General features: G+C 30.3%; 1 protein-coding gene across 3 annotated transcripts in view; it reads right to left on the bottom strand.

Moving 5' to 3' along the window:
* Positions 1-25,598, bottom strand: part of LOC106462890 (TP53-binding protein 1-like) — an 86,132-nt gene that overhangs the window by 20,433 nt on the left and 40,101 nt on the right. For all 3 annotated transcript variants that reach the window (XM_022390296.1, XM_022390298.1, XM_022390297.1), the window contains exons 11-22: positions 24,067-24,390; positions 22,175-22,313; positions 20,082-20,283; positions 19,241-19,301; positions 18,843-18,928; positions 14,933-15,208; positions 13,617-13,763; positions 9,078-9,784; positions 7,514-7,614; positions 7,035-7,110; positions 3,116-3,316; positions 769-866 (exon numbers count right to left, since the gene is read on the bottom strand). In XM_022390296.1, coding sequence (XP_022246004.1) covers positions 769-866; positions 3,116-3,316; positions 7,035-7,110; positions 7,514-7,614; positions 9,078-9,784; positions 13,617-13,763; positions 14,933-15,208; positions 18,843-18,928; positions 19,241-19,301; positions 20,082-20,283; positions 22,175-22,313; positions 24,067-24,390 — 2,418 coding nt within the window. The remainder of the gene's footprint in view (positions 1-768; positions 867-3,115; positions 3,317-7,034; positions 7,111-7,513; positions 7,615-9,077; positions 9,785-13,616; positions 13,764-14,932; positions 15,209-18,842; positions 18,929-19,240; positions 19,302-20,081; positions 20,284-22,174; positions 22,314-24,066; positions 24,391-25,598) is intronic.

The following is a 25,598-nucleotide window of genomic DNA, read 5'->3' as shown; positions in this document are numbered from 1 at the left end:
ATTACTATAAAGGAAGTTATTAACACTGTTTTAGAGAGGAAAACTACCACCATATATTTAAAAGTATAGGTCTGTTCCAAATAATAGAGTTGCATTCCAAAAGCTAATGTTGGTTACTATCAAGTGTCACTTTCTTACTTGCTGTGGCTTGTTGGTGTGTATTGACAAAAAGTCATGATATCTAATTAAAACATCATCATGTCCCAAGTTAAACAAAAAACATGACTAAGCTAACTAATGAATGAATATTTGTTGTACAGTTTTTATCAATGCTATAACTGTAGCTACCAGTTTGGCCACCAATTTTGATTTCATTCCTTAAACTCGCATGCCCAATCCTTTTTTGGCCAAACCTAAGGTGTTTTTGATTAGATTCAATATACAAAACTAAACATTAATGACCAAATTAAACAAATAAAAATAATAAAACAGTACATTTATTGATGTAGGAAGTAGTACGTTTTAATTATTGGATTTATGTGGTGTAAGAATGACAAAAAATTATAAAGCCAACTAAAATTTTATATTAAAAAAGTAAATAAAAACTTATTCGTGAAGGTAACACACAAATCTTAGCCCATGGTCTCAACTGTAAGATTAATAACATAAAAGATAACTGAGTTATTAAACATGTATTGTCAGTGTTCAGCTGGATTACTTCAGAGTTAAAAAAATCTACATCTTGTAAATTGAGTCTTGCAAATGTTGTTTGAATTTCATTTACTATATTAAAGAATAAGCAGTCTGTAAAGTAACTAATGGACTCACCTAAGCTGACTGCTGCTGTAGGAGCTGGTGAATGGAACATCGGAGACACAACAGCAGCAGCCTGATCAGCTGACAGGATTACTGATGCACGTGGATATCTGAAATTTTAAAAAATGCTGTTAAAAAATCCAACACTTTAAGGTGAAACATTTTATAAAAATAATAATTTATCTTGAAGAATAAGTGCATAACTAATACAAAAAGTGAAGAGAGAAAAACTAACAAAAGGAGATTCCATGCTAAAAATAAAATAAACCAATTTCCCCTGTTTTTGTAAAGTAGGTGTGGAGTATCAAATATCTGCAAAAAAATACCTCATACTGGTGAAACAGGGATACTGATAAAGCCTGGAAAGCATAAAGTTAAGCCCAGGCTGAGTTCATGCAGATAAAGCATGACCCAGATAGAGCTGAGATAGCAAGGATTGCACAGATAAGAACAATTTCCAAAGCACATAATATGAAATGGAAAAAATTATGTAGCAAGACCAATCTCACGAGAATGTCATCTGGCACTTCCACAAGCTTATAGCTAACACAGGGTCCAAAAACATGGCAATGTCAGTTTTTTACTATGCTGATGGTACCCCAGTCTTAAACAGACAAAGACCAAGGCTAGGCCTTCTTGCACAGATACATTACCGTATTTGTCGATGTACAAGACAAACCTGAAATTTTTGAGCAAACTAAGTGTATTTCTTTGAATGTTTGGTGTACAGAATGACCTCTATTGTCAAGCAAGTCTAGAATGTTACTTTTGTAAAGAAATTCATAGAGGTTATTTTTAAACTGTGCTAATCTGCAGTCTGAGGTAATCAGTACAACCACAAGTGTGGTTTTTCATGCTCTTCAAATGCACTACAGAGATCTCAATGTGACATAAATTAAGTCACAAACATGTAATAAATAACTTTACAAAGTTTTCATCATGGTTGAACTCCTTTTCTCTTACAAAAAAAATATACTAAACCTTAAGATATAGTCATCTACTACAAAAACATGATTACAAAGTTAATGTGTGTTACAAAAACTAGCTTTTTTGATATAATATTAGCAATATTTTACTATGATGAATAATATAAAATTCAAATCAAAAATGTCTTGATTAATTGTAACTAGCATGTGAGATAAATAACTTCTGGTTATGAAGAATTGAGACAAATGATACAATTACAAATATGTTATTGTAACGCAGTATGTGGCACAATGTCAATGCACTTACTCAAAAAAAGCAAACAAAAGTAAAAGGAAAAATGTAGTTTTGATTAAATATGCTATTAACCGGAGAGTTCTTATAGGAACTCTATCCTCATACCTGTGTATAAAATGAGGGGTAAAATCAGGCATTGTTTTAAGAGTAAAAATTATCACCTTATACATCAGCAAACTACATCAATCCCCGCCTGAAGTACAACTACATGTGGATATGGAAGTCATCTTTAGCTTAGATAAGATAAACAGTGCCATAAGTACATATAGAAATAGAGCTTCTGATCTGGATGGTGTAAAAATACCCACCTTAAGTTCAAAAAGCTTACAGAAGACAGCCTATTGAAGTTAGTGATGAAGTATGAAGATATCTTGGCAACAGGTAGCATTCCTCAGATACAGACTGATGCTTTTATTAAATTCTTACCCAAACCCATAAAGGATCATTCTCGTCTTAAAGACTAATGAGTCATTGTCCTACAAAACATTATTGGCAAGATTCCAGAGAAGGCTGTACTGGTTATCGCAGTGGAAGAGAAACCTGTATTAATATTGCTGTATTCACAACTGTTATATGGGAAAACTTTGAAGCTAGTCAGAAACTTTGGAAGTAGCTTTACATCTTTATAGTAGAGCCCATCTTCCTATCTTGCTGATAAAATGCTCAAAACAGGTATCAGTGTAACATGACCAGATGATGTGTGCTAACCTTTGCTGATGACATTCTGGTGTAGCAAAGCTACAGTTGAAAGCAAGATGCAACCATCCCTTGCAGGTTGAGCCAGGAGTGATGCTAGCCCATTGAGAGAATGGAGCAAGCATTTTTACCCCCCTCCCATCTTTTTCTATTTCCTTCGAGGCAGCCAATCTCTACGAGAGGTCAGCACTTGTCAGTGCGACCAATGGGATTGTTACCTTGTACTCAACTCATGGCTGCTATAACACAAAACATATTTATTGGCTTTAAAAGAAAACTAAAATAACTTCAACAATTTTAGAATGTCTTAAAAAGCTTATTGTAAATGTCTTCCTACAAATGTATTTGAAAGCTTTGTAACTTAATAAATATAAAAATATAACAATCATCATAATAATAATAATAACAGTAAAAAAGAAGTTTGAAATCTAATATTACCTACCTCTTTGTAACTCTGTCATCTCTTTCTACAACATAACCAACTTCATTTCCTTCTCGGTAATGTCCTCTTACTATTCCAGGGTCATAGTAATCATCTTCTGACAAAGCAAGAACACTCAATCCCTCATGAAGTAGAGCCATCACTAATAGGTCACACTCTCGAATAGCTCTTGTATCTCCATCATCAAACTGAACTGACCATCTAGGAAAACAATTGATTAGTATATTTTCAAACTATAGTAATTAATGTATTAATCCATGAAGGACAAATCATAAGTACACAGAAAATTTTCAGAGTGAATCAAGCCAATAACAAAAAATATAGACAAATTAAAAATTACTGTAAAATAGTAAAATAACATGTAAAGATTTGCTTTACATTACTCCTTGTGGAATTCATATTTCTTAAAAGACTGATATAAACTACTTTATTAATGGATTTTTCTTCCACTGACTATGATTTGTTAGTTTTCAGCATGCCCTGTGCAGAAACTTTGATTTTAATGTTTATTCAAACAGCTTCTGTATTTTTTATACTACCAGATATAAGTTATATTTATACTGTTATGTTTTAGTGTAACACAAAAAAACAGAATTTTCTATTATATCATACCCGTAATGATCTTGGCAAAATAAGTAAAGTGACTTCTTAGTTCTTTGAAACCATCAAGTTCACAAGGATTATTGCCCAACAAAACTTTACTTGTTCTGTTATGTTCTTGAACAACATGAGCACAGTGACTTCATAAAATGTTTACTATTTTATCTCTTCGTTAAAGGGTAAGAAATTAGTGTATTCTGTTAAATGAATAATGATCTTAATGTTGTATTAGATTGTTTGTTTCTTGAACTTTTTCTATAGGCATTTAAGTGATTTCTTGTTCACACAAAATTGAAAGTATTTTTATTACTAGAAACAAGGGTATTAAAATAAGGGTTTTTCAGCAATGTAGATGAAACAAGGAACTGAATCATAAGTTTTTCACAGTTGAAATAACTGATAATTTCAACCTTCTATAACTCATTGAGAATATATATATAGTACAGCATATTCAATTAATTTTTCAAAATTTATGTGCAGGTGTTATGCTGTAATTACGACATCCTTATAACTCAGATGTGAAAAAGTGAAAATACTTACTAATCATTTCTATAACTCATTGAGAATATATCTATAGTACAGCATATTCAATTAATTTTTCAAAATTTATGTGCAGGTGTTATGCTGTAATTACGACATCCTTATAACTCAGATGTGAAAATACTTACTAATCATTTCGATTAGATTAAGATTACATGCAACAGCAGCTATCACAGAGAAGCTTTTATCAGTTTAACATTGTGTGCGTGTCCACTCATTGGGGTGTGGCAAGCCCATCTCAAGAGGTGACACAGATACTTGTACAAATTGGGGAACTGGGGTTTTTCCCTTCAATATGTCATTTGGAATAGTTGTTGACTATAATAGGACAAACATCTGATCTGACTAGATATTGCACTATCTAATGAAATGTGATTTGATGATGTTAATTTTGCAATGAATTAGATAATCAAATGGCATTTTCATCAACAGATTACCTCAAAATACTATGTAGGCATGATACTATTTGCAAGTGTGTCACACATACTAGGTATTCCACCATCAAACCCACTAGTGCTTCTACTACCTTCTAAACAAAGTTTAATTTTCCAGGTATTAAAGTTGGGATTCCTGTTAGTCATAATATAGATAGTCATTATGTAGTTCAAATAAACATCATGTCCATACACTGTGTTACCACTGTAAGTCACAGATAGTCATAGTACTAGCAGCAACAGCAAGCACAATACAAATAATAGTCTCAGTGGTGGATTGAGTGTTAAGCACTGTCTCACACCTTCAAGTGCCATAATCCCTTAAAGGGCCTGCAGTAGCTGCTCATGTGAAACTGTACAACCCCATGTACATCTTTACTCAATTTTTAAAGTACTAAAAGATAACTCAAGTCTGTGGCATTTGATCCAAAAATATCTGAATATGATTGGGTATAAGGAACTAGCTATCTGAAATCCAACCAAAACTACTTTTTGTCCCATCCTAGATTATGGAATAATACACTATGATTCCTTTAAGTGATATGAAGGATCAGTAGAATCCTGTTCTTTTCCTGTGTGAACATAATAATTCTTCCTGGTCCTTGTCATGTATGGATGTATTTTTGAGTTTCTCCAGCCCCTGCAACCAGTTTCAGTACAAATGATTAGAAGACAGCCAGTGGGTGAGATACATAATAACTATTGTGAATAAAGATTTCATTTGTTTTTCCTCTGTAGCCTGTGTTCAATTTATTCTTTGCTTAATAGTCCTGAATCTGCATATTACTGATACTGTTTGTAAAGCCAAAAGCTACACAATGAGCTATCTATGCTGTGCTCTCCACAGGTATTCAAACCTAGTTTTTAGCATTATAAGCCTTCAGACTTATGACTGAGCTACTATGAGGCTTAATGATACTTTAGTTTATCTGTTGGATGTCAGACAGACTGGATACCATAAGTTTACGGAAATTTATTAAATATCGGAAAACTCAGCTCCAGGTAGCAAAAAATATCATGTGCTGTTGATCAGAAAACTACTTCAATAAAACAAGAAGAAACCATTTTATTGTTGCTTTAGAAGTCAAACAATCATTAAAAATATAGAATATTTTCACAATATTTCCAGTAAAGTTAGAAATCTACTTGATGATGACCCCAGGAAAAAAAAATTCAACAAACAAATGCAGCTAGAGCAAAGTAAAATCTGAAATACAAAACAAACCCTTATAAATGAAAATAATAATTATTTGGTCAAAAGATAAAATACCTTCTCTGCAAGACGATGAAGGCCATATGATCAAAATGCTAACCATTATCTTCTTTACAACCATTTTAACATTTCTTTTTATTATCAGATTTCAAACCTTAGACTTAACAATTGTTATTTTTTCATATCTTACCATATTATTCTCACACATCAGTCTTAAAAGGGAATAACAAAGTATTTATGTGGGTTTGAACAAATGAAACTTTTGTGAGATCAATTTTTATTAGAACCAGTTATGATTAAGAAAATATCTAGAGATGTAAAAATTTACAAGGAAAGGTCTGAGGGGGCAGTACAATATTTTCCACGAAGGAATTTTTTAAAGAGACAAGAAATGTGTTCAAATAAAGAAAGATGAAAAAGCTGATAAATTAACAAGAGAACACTTCTTCATAAACTTCATTTTTAATAATGACAACTTTACTTTTACTAGCCGGTATTCTACAGCTGATGTGAAAATGTTACTTTGACAGTTAAAATTATGTGTGTAAATTGAAGATCAAATCAGAAAACTGGCTCAGACTTTTATGTCAGCAAAAATTAAATAAAAAACTGCAGTTTGCTCCAATGTGCAGCTTAAAAAAAAATTTCAAAAATCATGATCTGGAAAATGTTTTTTTTTTATTATTCTTATTAACTTTGAATACACTTCAAAAAATGGCAGATACAAAAGATCTAATTACTACCAGACCATAATTTTCAAACATCAACTGTGTATAATCAATTTAACCCAGAGGGTTAAAATGAGATATCTGATACTTAAAAACCCTCCTCTTACCAGAAATTGGTGAAAGGAAGAAGAAGAAATCAAACTTTGAAAACAATAAGTATCTGTTGAAATATTAGAGAAAATAACAGTTAAAAACAATGTTACATATTCCCTCGAACTCTTGCAGTATTTAAGTCTATCTAGAAATATGAAAATCAAAACTGAAAATATTAAAATGGTCTCATCTATCCTGCATTTCAGCCCACTGCATGGAGTTGGGTCAGTCTTAGGGCTACTACCTCTCTTATGTATAACTTTGGATTAGACAATGTTAATCAGAAGGCAAATGTTACGATTATCTCTAACCTTCCATTGGATTCGGGTTTTTTCACTGTTCCAGGATAATAGTAGCCATCTCTCCACTTAGCCATTACTCGCTTTCCTGTTTATCAAATTAAAACCATGATCATTTACTCATCCTCAAATTATCATAATCAAACAGTACAAAATACAGTATATCACAGCACAGATTGTGAATTAACAAAATAAATCAAATGCCAGCTTTTCATTCATTTATGGAATTCCATTAACTATATACACAGAACTGTTTTTAAACTCTCCTGTGATTCTAATCACAAACTAACATTTGTCTAAAATTACACTGGAATTATACATTTTTTAGAACATAGAAGATTCCATGGGATTCCATTAACTATATATACACAGAACTGTTTTTAAACTCTCCTGTGATTCTAATCACAAACTAACATTTGTATGAAATTATACATTTTTTAAAACATAGAAGATTCTGCTCATTCTGCATTAGTAGGAATGTTTTAACAAACCTGGAAGAACCCCAAAGCTTTGTATACTCTCTTCAGTTGTGCTTTTCTCCTGAACTTCTTTTGTTCTAACAAGATGCACCAATGGGATTTCTGGGCTTGATCTAGTTATAAAATTGTACACTAGGATAATTAAAAATAAATTATTTTTAGGAGCCAAATTATTCTTAAACAAAAAATTTAGTTCTGTTTCAGTTTAAAAAAAAAGGGAGAAAGAGAGAGAGAGAGACAACCAAATTTTGTATCATAATAATATATTGTTAAGCAAGTTTTAATTATACTGAACATATGAATTCTTCTTACACAAAACATAGTGATTAGATAAGATTAACTTTTATTATCATTATAGTTTAAAATTAACAAATAAATGTCTAATTTTACTGTAAAAATAATTTCTAAGTGATTATAAATTCCTTCTTTTTGGTCTTACTCATTCTTATGTATGAAACATACTTTAACATTCAAAATAGTGTTTACAAGGAATGACATGAAAATGACAAGATGACTAAAACAGTTCAGACTGGAGTGTTAAACATCCTAGAAGATAATAATGTAATCTGAAAATTAGACTGTAAATATTTCAAAGTTTCAGTTTTTACTTTAAATTTCTATGACATTGGTTGTTCAGCAAAGTAGCACACACACAAAAACATACCTAAAACTGTGTTCATCTATAATTTTTATTCTTAAGTTAACAAGACAGAAAAAAAAAGGACAAACTTTCAGTAATTCAATCCCAATGGATACATTAGTGAATTACTAAATAGAATAATATATTTGTGGATTACTAGACCAAGCAGTTTTCAATAGATGAAACACTCATTGCTTTTGAAAATATAGTGAATTACCCAAATCATTATACTTGGGACTGTTTAGATATTTATTAGCTATATAAATTACCTTTAGGCACATAAAGCATCTTTTTAACATTATATTAGTTAAACATTCAAGTGAAACTCATTCTTGAACTTTAATAATATTAGTAATCATTATTAAGGTCAGAAACTAACACTCCAAGCTGATTAATCTCAAATATGTTACTGCATGTGGGATGGAATTGGAAGGGCAAAAAACCAGTCTTAAACAAGCATGCAGTAAATATTTAAAGCTACTTTTTAAATATGAATAGAATGAAAAGAAAAACTGAAGAAACAAGATCTAAATTTGTGTGCATTATATCCCAAGACATTCATTGCTAAGAATGAAGGCTTGGTTGTAACCTACTGGACAAAAATGCAAATGGAAGCTAAATGACATTGTTTTTAATGACATATATTTTTCAGTGGAAGAAAGTATAAAAGTCTGAAACCAGAGGATTACTTCTCAATAATATTCAGTTTTCATGGATAAAAAAATATATCCACCTGAGTGCTGGTGAGCTCCAGGTTCCAATAATGTTTCAACAAAGAAGAACAAAAATTATCAAAATATTTTAAAAAATTAAATAGTTTAATGTACTTCTCAATACTGAAAAAAAGCAGGAAATATGGAAATAGGAAAGAATGAAGAAAGATAGAAAGAAAAAACATTACAACAATTTCTCAAATTCACAACTCAAAACACTAACCCTGATGTTTCACTGGACTTATGCCCAGATTCCTCAATACTTTGCAGATCTTCTGCAGTTTTTTGTTCATTAAAAGATGCTTCAGCGAGTTTTTCCTGTTTTTTCCCAGCATCTTTTCTACTACGAGCATTTTTTCTTTGCTTGGGAGTCTGTGGAAAAGTTCCCTTATCTGACTCAGCTAAACTTTGTGACTGACCTGTTGAAAAATCTGAAATAGCCAAACTTCTAGTCACACGAGTTGACTCAGCTAAAGGTAGAGACAAGTCAGATATATCAGAATGTTCTTGATGTCCTCCTGATTTATCTTGAACAGGCCTTCTACTGAGAGCAAACTGTGGTCGGAGAAACATATCTTCTTGACTAGTGTCTGGATCCTGTTCGCTATGGGGAATATTTCCTGGATCGGAACTACGCGTAGTTGTTCTAATCAAAGATACTTTGTCTAAACTTGAAGTTGAAGATGTCTTGCTTAACTGAGATCGCTGGGAGGCTGTAGTGTGTTCTGAAGACCTGCTGGTTGAGCTAGAAGCCAGAGAAGAAGTTACACCACTAGATGTGGTAGTTCCCAAGGAACTAATGTCACCTAACTCTCCTGATGTAATAGAACTACGATGAGAAACATAGGTCACTCTAGATGAAGAAGATGTGGAGCCAGTAGGAGAGATATGTTCTTCTGGTATCTCCTGAACAATGGGTTCTTCTTCTTCCTAGGGCACAAGAAGATACACATTTAAATTAAGTAACACGGTTGTGACTTATTAACAAAAATTTAAATTTAAATGCAGCAACTAGTTATGTAAGTTACTTTTAGAGAGGGAGAGAGGGTACTGTTAAGAGTTTTCAAAAAACTTGTTTGGACCTTAGTTCAGAAGTTTTATGATTAAATTCCATTATAAATGAAACACTGGTTAATTTTAATAATGTGTTAGCCTTAAATTAAGGCTAATAAAAATGTTTTCTCTAGCTGTTTCCAGAACAATTTCACAGGATATGTAACTAGGATACCAAGAAAAGTATAATCTATATAATTACTCCTAGATCTCTTGGCCAACCTCAACCAAACTTTGTGGAATGATAGTTTGGAACAAGGAGAATGTTAATCGGGGGTTCAGAACCCCCAACTTCCCTCATTATTGCTGTTATTCAGAATTTATTATATTTGATGTAAGTTAACAACTACATTCAAAGATGGCACAACATCCTTACACACACACAAAAAGAAACTATTAAATTTGATATAACATGGCAAGTAACTTAATTAAGTAATCATGTGAAAACAAAATGAGCACATGTACGCTTAGTTTCACAGTGTTTCACCATTAACTCAAAGAGGTCGCACATTGCTTCCCACCTCAAAAGTAATTGCAAGTAAACTGTATTAGTATAAATCTGTATGTGTATATAAGTAGTATTACTTTGTAGTTTCAAAAATTTCTGGTGAGGTAAGAAGGAATCCTGTAATAATATATTATGTTATAAATAAATTGTGTGAAAGTTAGAACTTTTGTGTTATTTTTCATAGCATCCACCCCCACATTTATTTTGGCATTCATTACCCGGACAAAGGACAGGTACCTCAGCTTGTCAAATATATATATCCAAATATTTATATATTTCTATCACTGTGCAAAAAACAGAAATCCTGTAAATGATACTTATGAAATGGCTTCCACTGTACAATCAGGTCATACAATCCTTTAAACTTGCCATCTTTTTAAAAAATACAGACATCCAGACTAAAAATGTTCAAAATATTAACAACTTTTAGAGTCTAATTAAAATTACTGTTTATTTTCTACCTTCATAGCAAGCAACACTAAAGCAGCTAAAATTACAAAATACAAGAAAACAAACATTTTCCACCATGTAATGAAATTAAATATTTAACTACAAGTTTTCAAGCTCTTTACATTGATTTAGATGTCAGTATCATTAATCTAATATTCAAGTTTAAAGTTTTCAATAAGCACTTTCAACTGTAAAGCTATAATATTTAATTTATAAATATAAATAGTAAAATAAGTTATGTTACAATGTCTAATACTCACAAGTTATTATTTGCAATATAATTTGTTCAATATTACAAGAATTTGTAGATAGTTTGTAAACTCACTCTTACTTTTCACAAACGAGATGTTTCATCGCACATTTTAAACACAAAATTCACTCAGTTCTGTGGGAAATTCTACAACATTCTTGCTACAGATTACGGATTTAGATGTTTTACAGAGGATCATGAACATTTAACAACTTTCACCTCTACATTTTAATTCCTTTAGATATTGTTTACGGTAACAGTAAACACCTTTAATATACTGACCACCAATGGTTTTACCTCATGTTAGTTTAAATGATTATTACATAGATAAAATTCTGTAGATAAAACAATCCAGTTCACTATGGAAATAGAAGAACAAAACAGCCTACCATTTTTTGACATACCCATCAGCAGACAAGGAAGAAGAAAAACCCACCCACACTAACAGATACCTACACTTCCAGTTCAATCACCCATTCTTAGTAAAACATGTTATAATCTAATGCCTGAACAAAAGAACAGAAAATATTTTTGATGAGACATCCATCAAAACAGAACCATAAAAGATCATAGTGTTTTAAACAGAGTTACACCTCTATCTTCATCAAGAACTCCCTGAAGACCACAACAGAAAGAAAAGATAAGAACACGACTACTACTATTTGCCTCCCATACATACAAAATTTCAGTGAAAAACTCAAATGCATAGCCATAAATTTCAACATAGATGTCTGGTGGAAATCTTACAAGACAATAACATCTCTTTTAATGAAAACCAAACAAAAACCTACTTATGAAAAGCACAAAAATTTAAACTACGAAAGCCCATGTTCCTCCAACAAAACATACATTGGAGAAATGGGAAGACAACTCAGGACAAGACTAAAAGAACACAAACACAGCAAAATACTCATGAAAAAACAAAATTCAGCCATTGCAGAAAACACCATGTCAACTGGACACAAAATAAACTGGGATAAAAAAAAAAAGAATAATTGACACAGACGAATTTTGGAAGACAAGAAAAATTAAAGAATCTTTCTATATCAATACAACAAAGCCTTCACTAAACAGAGTCTGGAGATTAGAGATGAGCAACCTATGGCTACTATTGGTTGAAGCCACATGCAGCCATTCCACCAATCAAAACCAGGGATAAACAACCAGTCATAACACATCCTCCACAATCTACCAGGATACTGTGAAAGACCTACAATAGCTTACACATGCTGACCTGAAGATGAAAGACAGAAGACTTTCAAAATGTCGTCCTCTATGGTTGTTGTTTTTTCTACAAAAGGCAGTTGCTACCAATTCCAGTACACGTTACTGACATTTCTTCAGACAGTCTTTCATGAATAAAATAACCTCAACAAAGACCAAAGGCTTGAAATATGCTACATTTATCTATCTGTATTCAGACAAAATTAAACCCTAACTTTTGTAACTTAAGATATCTGCAACTGTTTTAAAAACGTTATTGTCCAATCCAGTCTTCAGTGAAACATTTCAATAACTTATCATTTCCCTCAGTGTAAAAACGTGCAAAACAGTATATATTTTCAATTAATATACAGGTCATAAATAATACATGTGAATGACAATAAACAATGTAAACTTTCACATTTTACATCAAGTCTAGCTTACTAAAGCATTTACAATAAATACTGTAAACTTTAAGGTTTTATACCAAGCCGAACTTATTAAAGCATTACAATAAATACTGTAAACCAATGTTTGTCAACTGGAGTTCTGCAGAATCCTTGGGTTCCATGAGCATACTTCAAGGGTTCCACAAAATTCTGTAACTTGCAAAAGGGAGATAATGGATAGAGAATATTGGGTTCCGACTAATATTACCTGCTACTTGCAGGGTTCCTTGACCAAGAAAAGGTTTAAAACCACTGCTGTAAACTTGAAGGTTTTGTACCAAGTCTAACATACTAAAGTAATCTTTGCTTCTAGTGGCTTCTGTTAGTAAGTCTTACTAGTTACACTGTTTACATTTTCAACAAAAATACTTTGAACTTATAATTGTGTATAAACACATAATAGAATATCTGAAAATATGTTTAACACACAAAGGGGAGATGAAACTGCAACCTGCATGCATGTAACCTATGTACTGGAATTTTCTACTCACAAAGAAAGGTTTTTGAATAACACAGCACATCTTTTAACTAACTTGTACTACAAAAGAACATCAATAAAATTAGCAAAAGTAATCTTGTCTCACACTGGAATCCATTGGATTTATTTCAAACAGATAAACTAAAATAAGAATCCATAAAAACAACATTTTTTTCTCCTTTTTTTCCACAAGTGAAAAAGTACCACCAACTTTATCAATGCTGAAGAGCTCTAACAACACCATTAAGATTATTTTTTAATTAAGAGTCCAATAATTCCTCATTTTCAAGGACTAATGACTGGAATGAAAAAAAACAAAACATTAAAGTATGTAAAACATATTAACTAATGAGACACAAGATAAACCTCACCTCATCAACAGTCTTTTTCACAACTTTACCATTGTACATAAACTCCTTTGTGACAATCTTCCGCACAGTGACACGTATTAACAAAGATGTTGATTCTTCTTTCTTGGGAGTTTCATTGGTTTTTTCCTTATCTTTGGTTGCAGGATCCTTTAAAAAAAACATGCCAAATTCACATAAGTATTGCAAAATACCAGCAAAAAATGTGTTGTGAGTCGATCATTAACACTTGAGGTGACTCATGTAAGTCTTTTAAAACATGAATATAAAATAATATTAACATATAAATCTCCATGTCTTTCAATCCAAGTTTTTTTGGTCAATCTTTTTAAAGACATCTGTATATTACAAGATTTTTTATATACAAAGTTCTTCTACATATTCATTAACTACATGGATCAACCTTAAGCATACTAGTGTATATTTTTACAAAAATTCTTACAGTATTCACATAAAAACAAAACTTTAAAACTTTCCAGTAATTTTTACTTTAAACTTTTTCTTTCATCTTAGAAATTCAATTTGATTAATATTCATTAACATTTTTTTGTAACTTTATTTCGCTAACTGAAGTAGTCACCACTTATTGCTGTAAGTTGTAACAAACACCATATAAGCTTCAAAATGGTGTCAGGTCTGCCTAGGTAAACAATACTTTTTTGTTAAAAATATTCTTGCTGCCTTAGGAAGTAAATTTTTAGGAGTGAAAAGAAGTTTCCTCATTAGCCAAAATTACAGATAGTCTACTAGTTCAGCCAATGATGACTCCAAGAAACACCCACAATTAATAACAACATAAAAGAGAAGTTTCACAATTGCAATAGGTAAGCTGGGGGAGTGGAAACATGCTAATGCAGCATTCAAGCAAAGGAATGGTTTTGGAAACAGAAATGAAAATGTTTGTAGTGCATGGGATATGTTGTTGTTTTTTTAATCTGATGGTACAACTATTGATGCTTTGCCCCTGGTGGTCCTATAAGTCACTTAATTCTTTCACTTTACAATTGTAAGGTTATTTTTCGTTTTGAATATGCATAGCAAGATATCTGAAATAACGGTCAAGTATTGTTTTGATGGTCAAGTATTGTTTTGATGCATTCAAAGTTACATTACTCACCTGTTAACTTTTAATCTGATAGATAGCAAGTGTTTTTCAAACTTCATACTTTTGATATATAATTTTCTATACTCTAAAAATGAATTTTTTTTCAATAATAAATTACCAGCATAGTTTTGGTTTATAAATATATATTTAAATGTTGTTGTTTTTTTAATTTTTACAAATTCAAATCAAATCAATAAATGTTACACACACACACCTGAACAGCACTGGTTTCTATTCTTCTAGGAGAATCTGAAACTTGGGAAACAGGTTCTGAAGATGTTATTTCAACTTGAACTCCTTTTTCTTGTGTTGAAAGGGATGGTGATAGTACACTCCTCTCTGTCTCACCTGCCAGAGGTTGCTTCTTGGGTAGCTGACTTGACAGTTTTTCTTGCTCTGGCTCTGATGTTTGTTTCTTTTGTTTGACAACAGGCTCCACATCACTTACTTCTATATGCTGATGCTTCTGTGTGGGTCTTTTTAGGACTTTCTGTCAAAGATGGCAGAAAAAAGGGTATTATTTAATAACATAAATGTACATTATAAATCACACAAGCAAAGTAAAATTTTGATGAAATTGAAAATATATAGTAAAATGCAAGAGTGACTTTGGTCTTTATACTAATCTTAAATAACTTAACACTATTATATATTAAATTTCAAAATTTAAGTAAATATAGTAATTCTAACTACTTCAACAAAAATTTTTAACCAAATATATTTTAGAATTCATATTTTGTAACTCTATAACATTTATCTAATGTATAAAGAAAGTAAACATTTGAACTTTGATCTCTGTGCAGGTCTGGGGGGGGGGGGATTTTCCTGTAAACAACAGATCAATTTTTTTTTTAGAATTAATTTCTATGCAGATCCCCAGATATAGTTTTATATTCACTCAAAAAACTTTCATCACTTGGAAAAAGACTTACTCAGATTTTATTTTTCACATGACTTTCCTCTTCTGTCAGTGATTCTGCCAGTCTTTTATGATGTCACAGTAAGTGGGTTGGACAGTAACTAAAATCTTAGCTTTGAAACCAGATAGAATCAATGGTAAAAATGACTGTATCAAAGAGATTCTTATTTATCTACCTCAATATAAAATAAACTGGCATAATCTGAGGTTTCTGAGAAAGTAACTAGCAGAAATTCTCAGGGGAAGAGTAAAAGATTATAATACAAAGTTTACAAAACTTAGGAAGATGCCACAAACCTGGAAGTTTGTTGTAGTATTTTTTCACATTCTTTTCATTCATGCTATCTTTTTTTTGTGTTATATCATATCTGTTTGAAAGATACAGCAATATTCTTGCATGAAAATACATCAGGTAAAGATATTTAGGGTTAGTGAGTATAGCAAGCTAGGAGTTCTGAGGTGGCAAACTATTCAGATAACACAAAAAGATTTATTTGTGGATATTAGTACAGTTATTGTCAATTAACATATACTAGAACTTCTAAGTTACTGAAAACAAATTATAATTATTAGAGACACACTGAGCTTGACCGAAAATACAGTTGGAAAAATAATACCTATATCAATATAGGCCAGAGATGCAAGTTCAAGTTTTATTTCTTTCACAATGCTTTTACTGCTCGTTTTATGCTATTTTAGCAGCTACATAACTACTTCAATAGATAACGATAAATAGCAAATAATGCAAGTTAGAACACACTAAATATTTAAAATAGAAGTTTTTGATCAATAATATTTTTTTAAAACCTATTTTTATTTATTTCATATTTTCCAACAGTTACTCACATTGGATGTCAGAGATTGTATGAACAGACAAGAAAATGAATATGGTGTTACTCGGGCAAGATAGACACAAAAATTATAGTTTTATTGAAAAAATATACCTATTGGGTACACTTATAAGATTTTAGGCACACAATGAAAAAAAAACAAAAAAACAGAACTCTAAAACAAAATGAAGTACTTTTTATGCTAACAATATTATTGGTTGAGATAAATTTATATCTTATAAATACATTTTTTTTATTAAATAATAAGTTCTTTTATTCATGTGTTGTTTGAATATGATAAATTTAATAACAATTAAATATTTACCTTAGTCATCTACTGTAACTAAGTTTACCTGATGTATTGTCATAGCAGAAAATTTCAGAAACAAATAATTTAACATAAACATTTTCAGGAATGAAAAGCATTTAGAGAATTTAAAGAAACTATAGAAAATCCTCAGATCTGTAATTTGTCTCTAAGTCTTTTAAATTTTATATTAGATTTTATTGTTCATCCTTGTGAAAGTTTGTGCTCTTATGGCAGTTTGTTTTAGTTTAAATATTCTTGGATTTTTAAGTTAACTACTTCCATGACTTGCCCGAGGTAACTCGAGTGTCCTCCATGTTTCAAAAAATATTTGCTCAAGTTAATTTGGGCAAACCATTTCTCACTGTACTTTTCGTTGTTTGCCCCAAATTTAGCATGTATTACAATCAGTGCTCACTAGATGGCATTGGAAAAGCTGTTTATTCCCAAGTCTTTCAAATTTCCCATTAGACTCTATTGTTCATCCTTAAAGGAGCTAGGTCTTGTCACTTTTCTACAAAAACCATAAATTATTTCACACACCACTTTATTCACTCTTCACTAATATAAATAGTTTATAAACCATTCTGTCCAGTGATATTTAAACTTTGTCTGTATATATTTTCAAAGCTAGGCTTCACTAGTAGTTGTTTATATTACATGCTGTGAGATCATAAACAGGTTGAAACATGTGGTTGTAATAATAAAATCAGTAAAAAAGAAGGAAAGTCAAGTGAGAAACAAAATATGGTTAATTATTTTCTCAATGGATTATAGTTTCTTAATAAATACAAATCTATGCTGTGGGATGGGGAGAAAATTTTATTTCAATATGATGTGTTGTTACATGCACAAATGGGCAAAAATATTTTTCAATTTTTTTCAATTCTCTTTATGCATTACACTAAATAAATGTTATGAAATATCAATTATAAAATATTTATGAGTTAAAAACTGTTGAAACAGTAATAATTACTATCTTTACTTAAATTTTGAAATTTGATTTGCAAGTTAGCACAGCAGTCACAATAGAGATAAAATTAAATGAAGTACCGCATAAGTTTACTTTATTTTCATATTGCAATAGCTCACTAATGCATAAACTCTACACCTAAGTCTTTTTTTGACATAATCTCATAGAATGCCATTGTTATTTATCCTGTACTTTCTTTTCTTTTTGTATTCTTACTTTCTTAAGAGTTTATTTGAAAATATGAAAAAACAGATGATCGGTATCTGAAAAGCTAGCTTATTTTTTATTTCTACAACACGATAACAAAATCCACTAAGACACATTCATTTTCAGTATCTCACTTATATACAGGAAGCTATTTTTCAACAGTATTTCAAAATGTTATTCTAAAGATTAATCTATCAATTAGTAATTATCAAGGAGTAAGAATATCATTATTATTATTACAAAATGTGTATTTACTTTATCTGTAGAAGAAGCTAAAAGTGAGTAGATTTCACTTCCTATACAGATGCTTTCAAAGGGTAGTTCTAGGTTCCCCATGCACTTATGGACAAATAATTTTAATTTCTTAGAGAAATATTAGCAAATTTTCTGTTATCATGGGTTGCTTGACTTAATTTAAGAAAAATTCCATCTTTCAATATTTTCCTTAAGAAAAATGTTTTATGTTTTTGATATATATCCAGCCTATGTTTACAAAAACACTTTTTTTTGAGCCTATCATGCTGAAAGTTTGCCAATAAATTAAATATGTCCACAAACATTATTGGATTATTCTTCTACCATATTTCTTCTTCCTTATTTAAAGCTAAAGTTTAAGGCAACAGATTAACAATTAAGTTTATGTATTTCAATTATGATATTAGTATGTAATACTGAATATGTTACTTTTTATATTCCATTTTTTGTTTTAATACATTAAATTGTTTTATATCACTTCTATTTATGAGCAGAGTTTAATATTCTAAAACTGTTAAGTGTAGTTGAAAGCAATTTCTAACAATACTGTATTGTGTAATAATAATAATAATAATTACTAATCTTAGTAGATACAGCTATAAATTAAAATAGGAGGAACATAAAGCTTCATACTTTGCCCTTTTCCTTATCACCTCGTGAAGACATCTTGTCTTTCATCTCATACGAAACAGAAATATCCCCTTTCATTGTCTGTTCAACTATACAAAAGTAACAATTTAAGATGGTCACTCTCAATCTAGAGAACAACAATTCAAACAACTGTTTAGTTGTGAACACCGTACGATCTTTAGCAATCGAGATATGAAATGTCAACTGAAGTGATTATAAATATTAATAATTATTCAATTTAGCTTTCTTGAAATTAAACACTAAACCTATACCAATTATTTTTAGCATGTAGAAGAATAATTCAAGTTTACGTTTTTTGGAATCAAAACAATTAGGTATTTTCTCAATCTAACTTCCTGCTGTTGCATCTTATAGTACTTGATATAAAACCAGATACAAACCTGTCATTACTTCCTGATCTTGTGTTTGGGATATTACTGGTGATCTTCTTCCTTTAACTTGCTAAAAATAAAACAAGCAAAAAGGTGAGGGGAGTGACTTGGAAAAGCTAAAGTATATTCTACAACAGCCTGACATATTCAATTATTAAGTATTTCAGCAGTTTATTTTTTTAAATCCTTTTCACACACAAACATATACATTACTGCATAAAAGATGTGTATGTAATTCTTAATAGGCGTATTTTATTAACAAGGGACATATGTACATATATATATATATATTATATGCATATATGTGTAAATCCAATATACATACTTTCCTTTCAGTAATAACCCGTTTAAAGTATTTCCTATATCCCTTCCAAAAATACATATTTAAATCTTTTCAATACGTTTCCCATCCAACACACCCACCATTAAAAACATTTTTGTTTGATGTCCCAAAAACTAAGTACTGGGTCTGGTATCAGTGTTGTTGTAGTAAAAATTTAAGAAAATTACCAAGTCTTCTTTATTTTCATAATTTTATTTAAAATATGTAAATAATAGAAACTGTCTAGTCAGACAGATAAAACTTGGGGGGATGCACAGTCTTTGTTGTCAGAAACTCAGACAATCATGTTCCTAATGTTGATTTAGCTTTTGTACAGCTAAATAGATTTAAATTGCAGAGTAACCAAATAACACAAATGGCTTTTTTTTAAATTAACCAAAAAGTAATTATAACAGTTTTTCAAATTAATTTTATAATCAACAACAATAGAATGCTTTACTTGTTGAGTGTACAAAGATTAAATGGAACTTACAAAATAAGATGAGAATAATTATATATCTTTCATACCCTGAAATGTGTCAGTTGACAGTCATCACTTTTTTCCAATTCTCCTGATAGCTCTAATTCTGGATCTTTTGTTGGCTTATAACACACAACTAATGCTCCTTCATCAAGACTATCATTACCTTGTGAAATTTTAGGAGTAGAGGGAAGTTCTGAATCTTCATCCTTTCTAGATGGGTTGCTTATTGGCTGGCCTGACCACGAGCTGAAAAGAAATCTCTAAAGCAAAACACACGACAAATAATTTCTGTTATTAGTGTTATCATGCTATCAGCTGTCTTATACAACTGCATTACATATAACAATAACCCAACAAGTATATCTAAGCTCGTATCTCTCCATGTATATGAAATCAACAATATTCTTCTAAAAAAACTAACAGTTACATATAAAAATTGTCTGCGTTTTCTTCTAAACTCACCACGGCTGCACAAGCTATACAAATTTTATTTACCACAAAAGTAACTGCACTATTCTTCTTAAATCACCTGTTGGCATTGAAGTTAGTTTTCTCACATTCTACTAAAATTGAGAAACTGAACTTGTTATAAGTATAAATTACAAGTATATTGATGGGATAATTTTTTATTTGTGCACTAATCTTAGGTACACATACAAAAACTGAATGAATTTCCTATGAGAAGCAGGGACAGATTTTAATACATTTTAACAAGATATTTTAAAGATGTCAAATTCAATAAACAGAGTAAATACATTATATGTTATTGTCTGACATGAGCTTTTGTGTAAATATTGATCAAGCGAATATAGTTTACTTTAATATCTAATTATAGTTTGATGAAGTTCAGGCTGAATAATTATATAATAACAACTTTGACACTGAATCTGTAAGAAATCACTCATTACTGCTTCTGAAAGAAGTCAAATTAGAAAAAATATTTTTATTAGCAAAAAATACTTTCTTAAAATTTAATAAATATCATGTAAACTGCAGATTTTTTCACAATCCTCTTAATTTATCCATTTCAGATCTATCTTTTGTGTCCCATAAGGCACTACCCAAGAAGCCTTTTGTTTGATGCTAGAACTTGTCACTGGGTAGTGATTTGTGGGAGATAAATGATAGATCCGAAATGCTATTTTTACAAGCCTCTGATTTCGATTCTGAAATGGTTTAATTAAAAGAAATGTGAAAAAAATCTGAAGTTTACATAATTTTATAACAAATTTTAGACTTATTGGTTGCTAATGTTTTGCCAAATTTCAGCATTTAAATCACAATTTTTTAGTAAGTCATACATCTTTCCAGTTAGGAAAAAGTAAAAATAGTATCCTTGAAAACGTTTATTTTCCAGTAATCACCCAATAATAAATAAGATAATAAAACTGCCTGAATATATGTTGTAAACAGATAGTTAAATAAACCTAGTTATATATTACTATATACTTTTATTGTAAAACCAACTAATACATAAATGAAATTTCAAGATACAAATAGTATCAAACCAACTTTGGTGTGTGTATTTCTACACACACACACACATATATATATATATATATAGCTTACAAACTATTGATTACATTAATTGTTAAAAGGTGATTAAATTTAGCTAACTATAAAACAATAATGAATTAAATATTGCATTACTGTCATCTGTCCAGGTTGTCAACTTATTGTCATAATGGATAACGTCTGCAGTAATAGCACCAAAATGCATTGGGAATATCCCATCTATCAACAAAATTCCAAACACAGACATCAATCTAGTCAGCCATCATGGAAAATCATAAAAAATCAATCAGATAAGAGTATGATGCTGAGTGCTTACACGCACAACGTCTCAGCTTCTACTGCCGTTCACAGTCTATAGCCAGTTGTGGGAAGGCAGTTACCCTTAAATTTCTTAAATTAGAAATGAATTGAAATTAAGCCACCCTAATATTTCTACTAATTAAACTCCCAACCTCCACCCTTACAAAAAGATATTAAATAGAACTATAAAATATTGAATAGAACTAAAAGATATTAAATAGAACTAAATAGAATAATAAGTTTACAACCTGGACTGATAATGGTAATGCAATATATATATATATATATAAAAGAACATATCATAACTTATTTTTCTACTGACCCTTCAGAACCTGCAAGAGGTTGAGTGTCCTCCACAACAGCTGATTTTAGCTCCTTGATTTTAGTAAATATTGTGGACTTTTGTGGTGATAACTGTTTGTCCATCTGCTCCTTTTCCACATCTCTCAGTCTAGCTGGAACTATTAAATAAATCAGAATATAAAGCAGTTCTATATGTTCAAGTACTGAAACACAAAGTTAGTCATTATAAAATGTTAAAAGTCTTATTGATCTCATAATAAACCTATAATCTAAAAATTTCTAATATATATATAGTCATTACTTATAATTGTAAATCTTAATACTTGTAACTCATTCATTCTAGATACCTAAATTATTAATTTTCACAAAAAAATTCATATTTTTCTGAAGGTAATTTAATATCTGATGTGCAAATTATCTGAATAAGCACAATATTAATCTGGGCCAGTGGTTTAAAAATATTTACTGAAAAATAACTCATCAAAGCTTAAACTATTCCAGTTATTTTCTTGTACGTTTAACAGTAAATTTGGTTCAATTTATGAAACTTTCAGTGCTGCTACTCTGTATTATCATAACAAAGTATGTAAGACATTACAAAAAAAAAAAGATACAAAAATATAGCAAATAACTTATAAAATTTACACCAATTTATTGTATATATAACTGCTGTAAGGAGAACTTTTACCATTTAGACACCTTATCCTAAAAAAAAAAAAGATTCAAAAATGTCTATTTGTGCCATACAGATGTAGAAACTGTACCACAGATGACCTTTAACCCATTCCTCCTATACACTAGAATAACACTTGTTATTAATAATTGTCACTACATGAAATATCTAAGATAGGCATAACACCAATATATGTAATACAATGCTACTTTTGCAACACTTTGGGAAAATGTATGGGTCAGTTGTTGGTAAAACAGATATTTAATGAAACAATAAAAGCAAAAAAGTTATGAAAGAGGTAGCACTGAATTTCATACTTGTCTTAATGATAGTTACACATATACTCCTTCCATATGTTCAAATTTCACTTTTTTTTAACCCGAACTCACACTTCACACATAAAAAACCTGACATCGAAAAGATGCAACAACTATCAATTATTGCACATTTAAAACTCAATAGCTAAATAACAAACGTAAAAACTCATTTCGATAATTATAATGACAAAACATGTACAATATAATAAAAACCATGAATTTTTCTGTCTTGTTTAAAAACACCCGTGAAAGTTTGTACTTCTTAGTTGTTTACTTTATCCCAAATATTCTTTGATTTTTTAATTAACACCTTCCATGATTTGCCTGAGCTAAACTCAGGTGCCCTCCAATGTCCAAAAAAATATTTGCCCAAGTTAATTTGGGGAAAACATTTCTCACCATACCTTTAACTACTTGCCTCAATTTATTCACATGTTATCATGTATTACATTCAGTGCTCACTAGATGGCATTGTAAAAGCTGTTTTGATCTCTATCAGATTTATTCTGAATAATGTATCATAAACGCTAGAGAAAGTATTCCCATTCTTTACTGTAGTTTCACTGAAATAACATATATCACATATAAATCTAGATATGTAACATTTATTTCTCATTTATTGGTTGTAGCTCTTAAAAAAGAAGTTTTTTTTCCCAACAGGAGTAAACACAAGGTTGATGTATACACACTTTTAGAATTATTGATTTTAATGAATATCCTTCGCTTTTTTTCAAACCTAGCTTACCAACAATGTTTTGATTACACAAGAATGTTAAAAAAATTTACATGTTAGTGTAACTTCAATTGAGATAAATCATATATTTTTTTCATTAATTTATTTTGGTGCAGTGGTTATTTCATGTTATTTCATTATTTGAGAAAACATCTAAAATTTCAGAACATAAAATAAGTTAAACTTACTCTCAAAAGAAAATTGAGGTCTAGATTGAAATGTTTCTGTTCTAGGAAGTAAAACACCTTCTGAACAAGGGGATGTTTCTTCAATCCCTTCTGTAGGCTCAATTATTTGAGATAGTGGTGTGGCTTCCTTTGTCTCTTGTGATAACCTTGATTTTTCAGTTTGTTGTGATAACACTTTGGCTTCTTCAGTATCTTTTAAAGGTAATGTAACTGGCTCAGTTTCATCCAAAATTGGTGAAGTCTTCACAGTTTCTTTTGAAAGTGAGAAAGATGAGCCAGTCTGGTGTTCTTTTTGGATGGATGTTGATATTTTATCCAAAGAGCCTACATTTATTTGTAACATTTCAACAATTTTAATTAACATATCAAAAAGTAGATAAGTTTGAAACACAAGTTTTTTTTGTTAATTTATCATTTTTTCTGCATTATTTTACACATAGCTACATTATTGCATGGCTTTTACTTAATCAGAATCCCTCAGAAAAATGACAAAATCGAAAATAAAATTTGCAATTGCAAGTAAAGACATGTATTTTGTTACTTTTTCACTAAAGAAAGCAGGAAAAATAAGTCATTAAATATTTGTTAAAAGAAGAAACAGAATATTAAATATAAAAAAAGAGCACTGGATATCATACAATTAATTTAGGGTAAAAAGCTGGATGAAACTACAACCAAAATTGATACTGTATAAACAAGTATTGTATTAAATAAGGCTTAGAATACTAACAGTAGAAATAGTTGTTCCCATAGAACTCAGTGATTAGTGTAACTTGGTAAATGATTACATTCAATTAATATATTATTATTACATGAGACTTGCATAGTAGGAATAAATAAAAATAGTAATAATCAGATATACTAATTTCAATTATTAATTAATTTTGTGAGTTGTGACACTAATTAGTTAAACAATTTCGGATTAATGAAAAATTATAAAGGCAATAGTTCATTTACTTGAATATTGAAATAACCAAAGACAGTAAAAACTATAAATGCTAATTTCAATTAGTTTATTACTTTCATGACATTAGCTCTTTCACTATGGCTGGCTGGGTCAAAGTGTGCAAGTCATGCCCTTTTACAGGGTTACATTCAAAATTTACTTACATCACTTTAACATCTATGTATGTCAATAAACTTGGCATGAAAATGCAGTTTACAATTCAAATTTTCATATAATCCAAGTTTCAACTACTTGATTTTGAAAAAAAAAAATACAAATATTATCAACTCTAATTTTTTTATTTAACATGATGTGTCTGAGTTCTGACTTCCCTTCAAAATTTTATAAAGTCAAATACAGACTGTTGCAGTTTCCAACCAATAAGAAATGCAAACTGTACATAATTACAAGTAAAAAATCTAAAAAATTGCACCTTCTTGATTTATTGAGAATTCAATATATGTCAAACTCACCAGAGAAGCCCCTTCCCCTCCCCCCACTCTGGTAAGAGCAGATTTTTCTCTAAAGGATGCTGGTTACCAGTTGCTTAGTTCTGGCACCTGTATTATTTGATTGACCATAGTTA

The sequence above is a fragment of the Limulus polyphemus genome, unplaced genomic scaffold (assembly GCF_000517525.1).
Source record: "Limulus polyphemus unplaced genomic scaffold, Limulus_polyphemus-2.1.2 Scaffold1277, whole genome shotgun sequence".
Taxonomy (NCBI): domain Eukaryota; kingdom Metazoa; phylum Arthropoda; class Merostomata; order Xiphosura; family Limulidae; genus Limulus; species Limulus polyphemus.
Note: the sequence above shows the minus strand (reverse complement) of the source record. Positions and strands in the feature narration are given on the sequence as shown.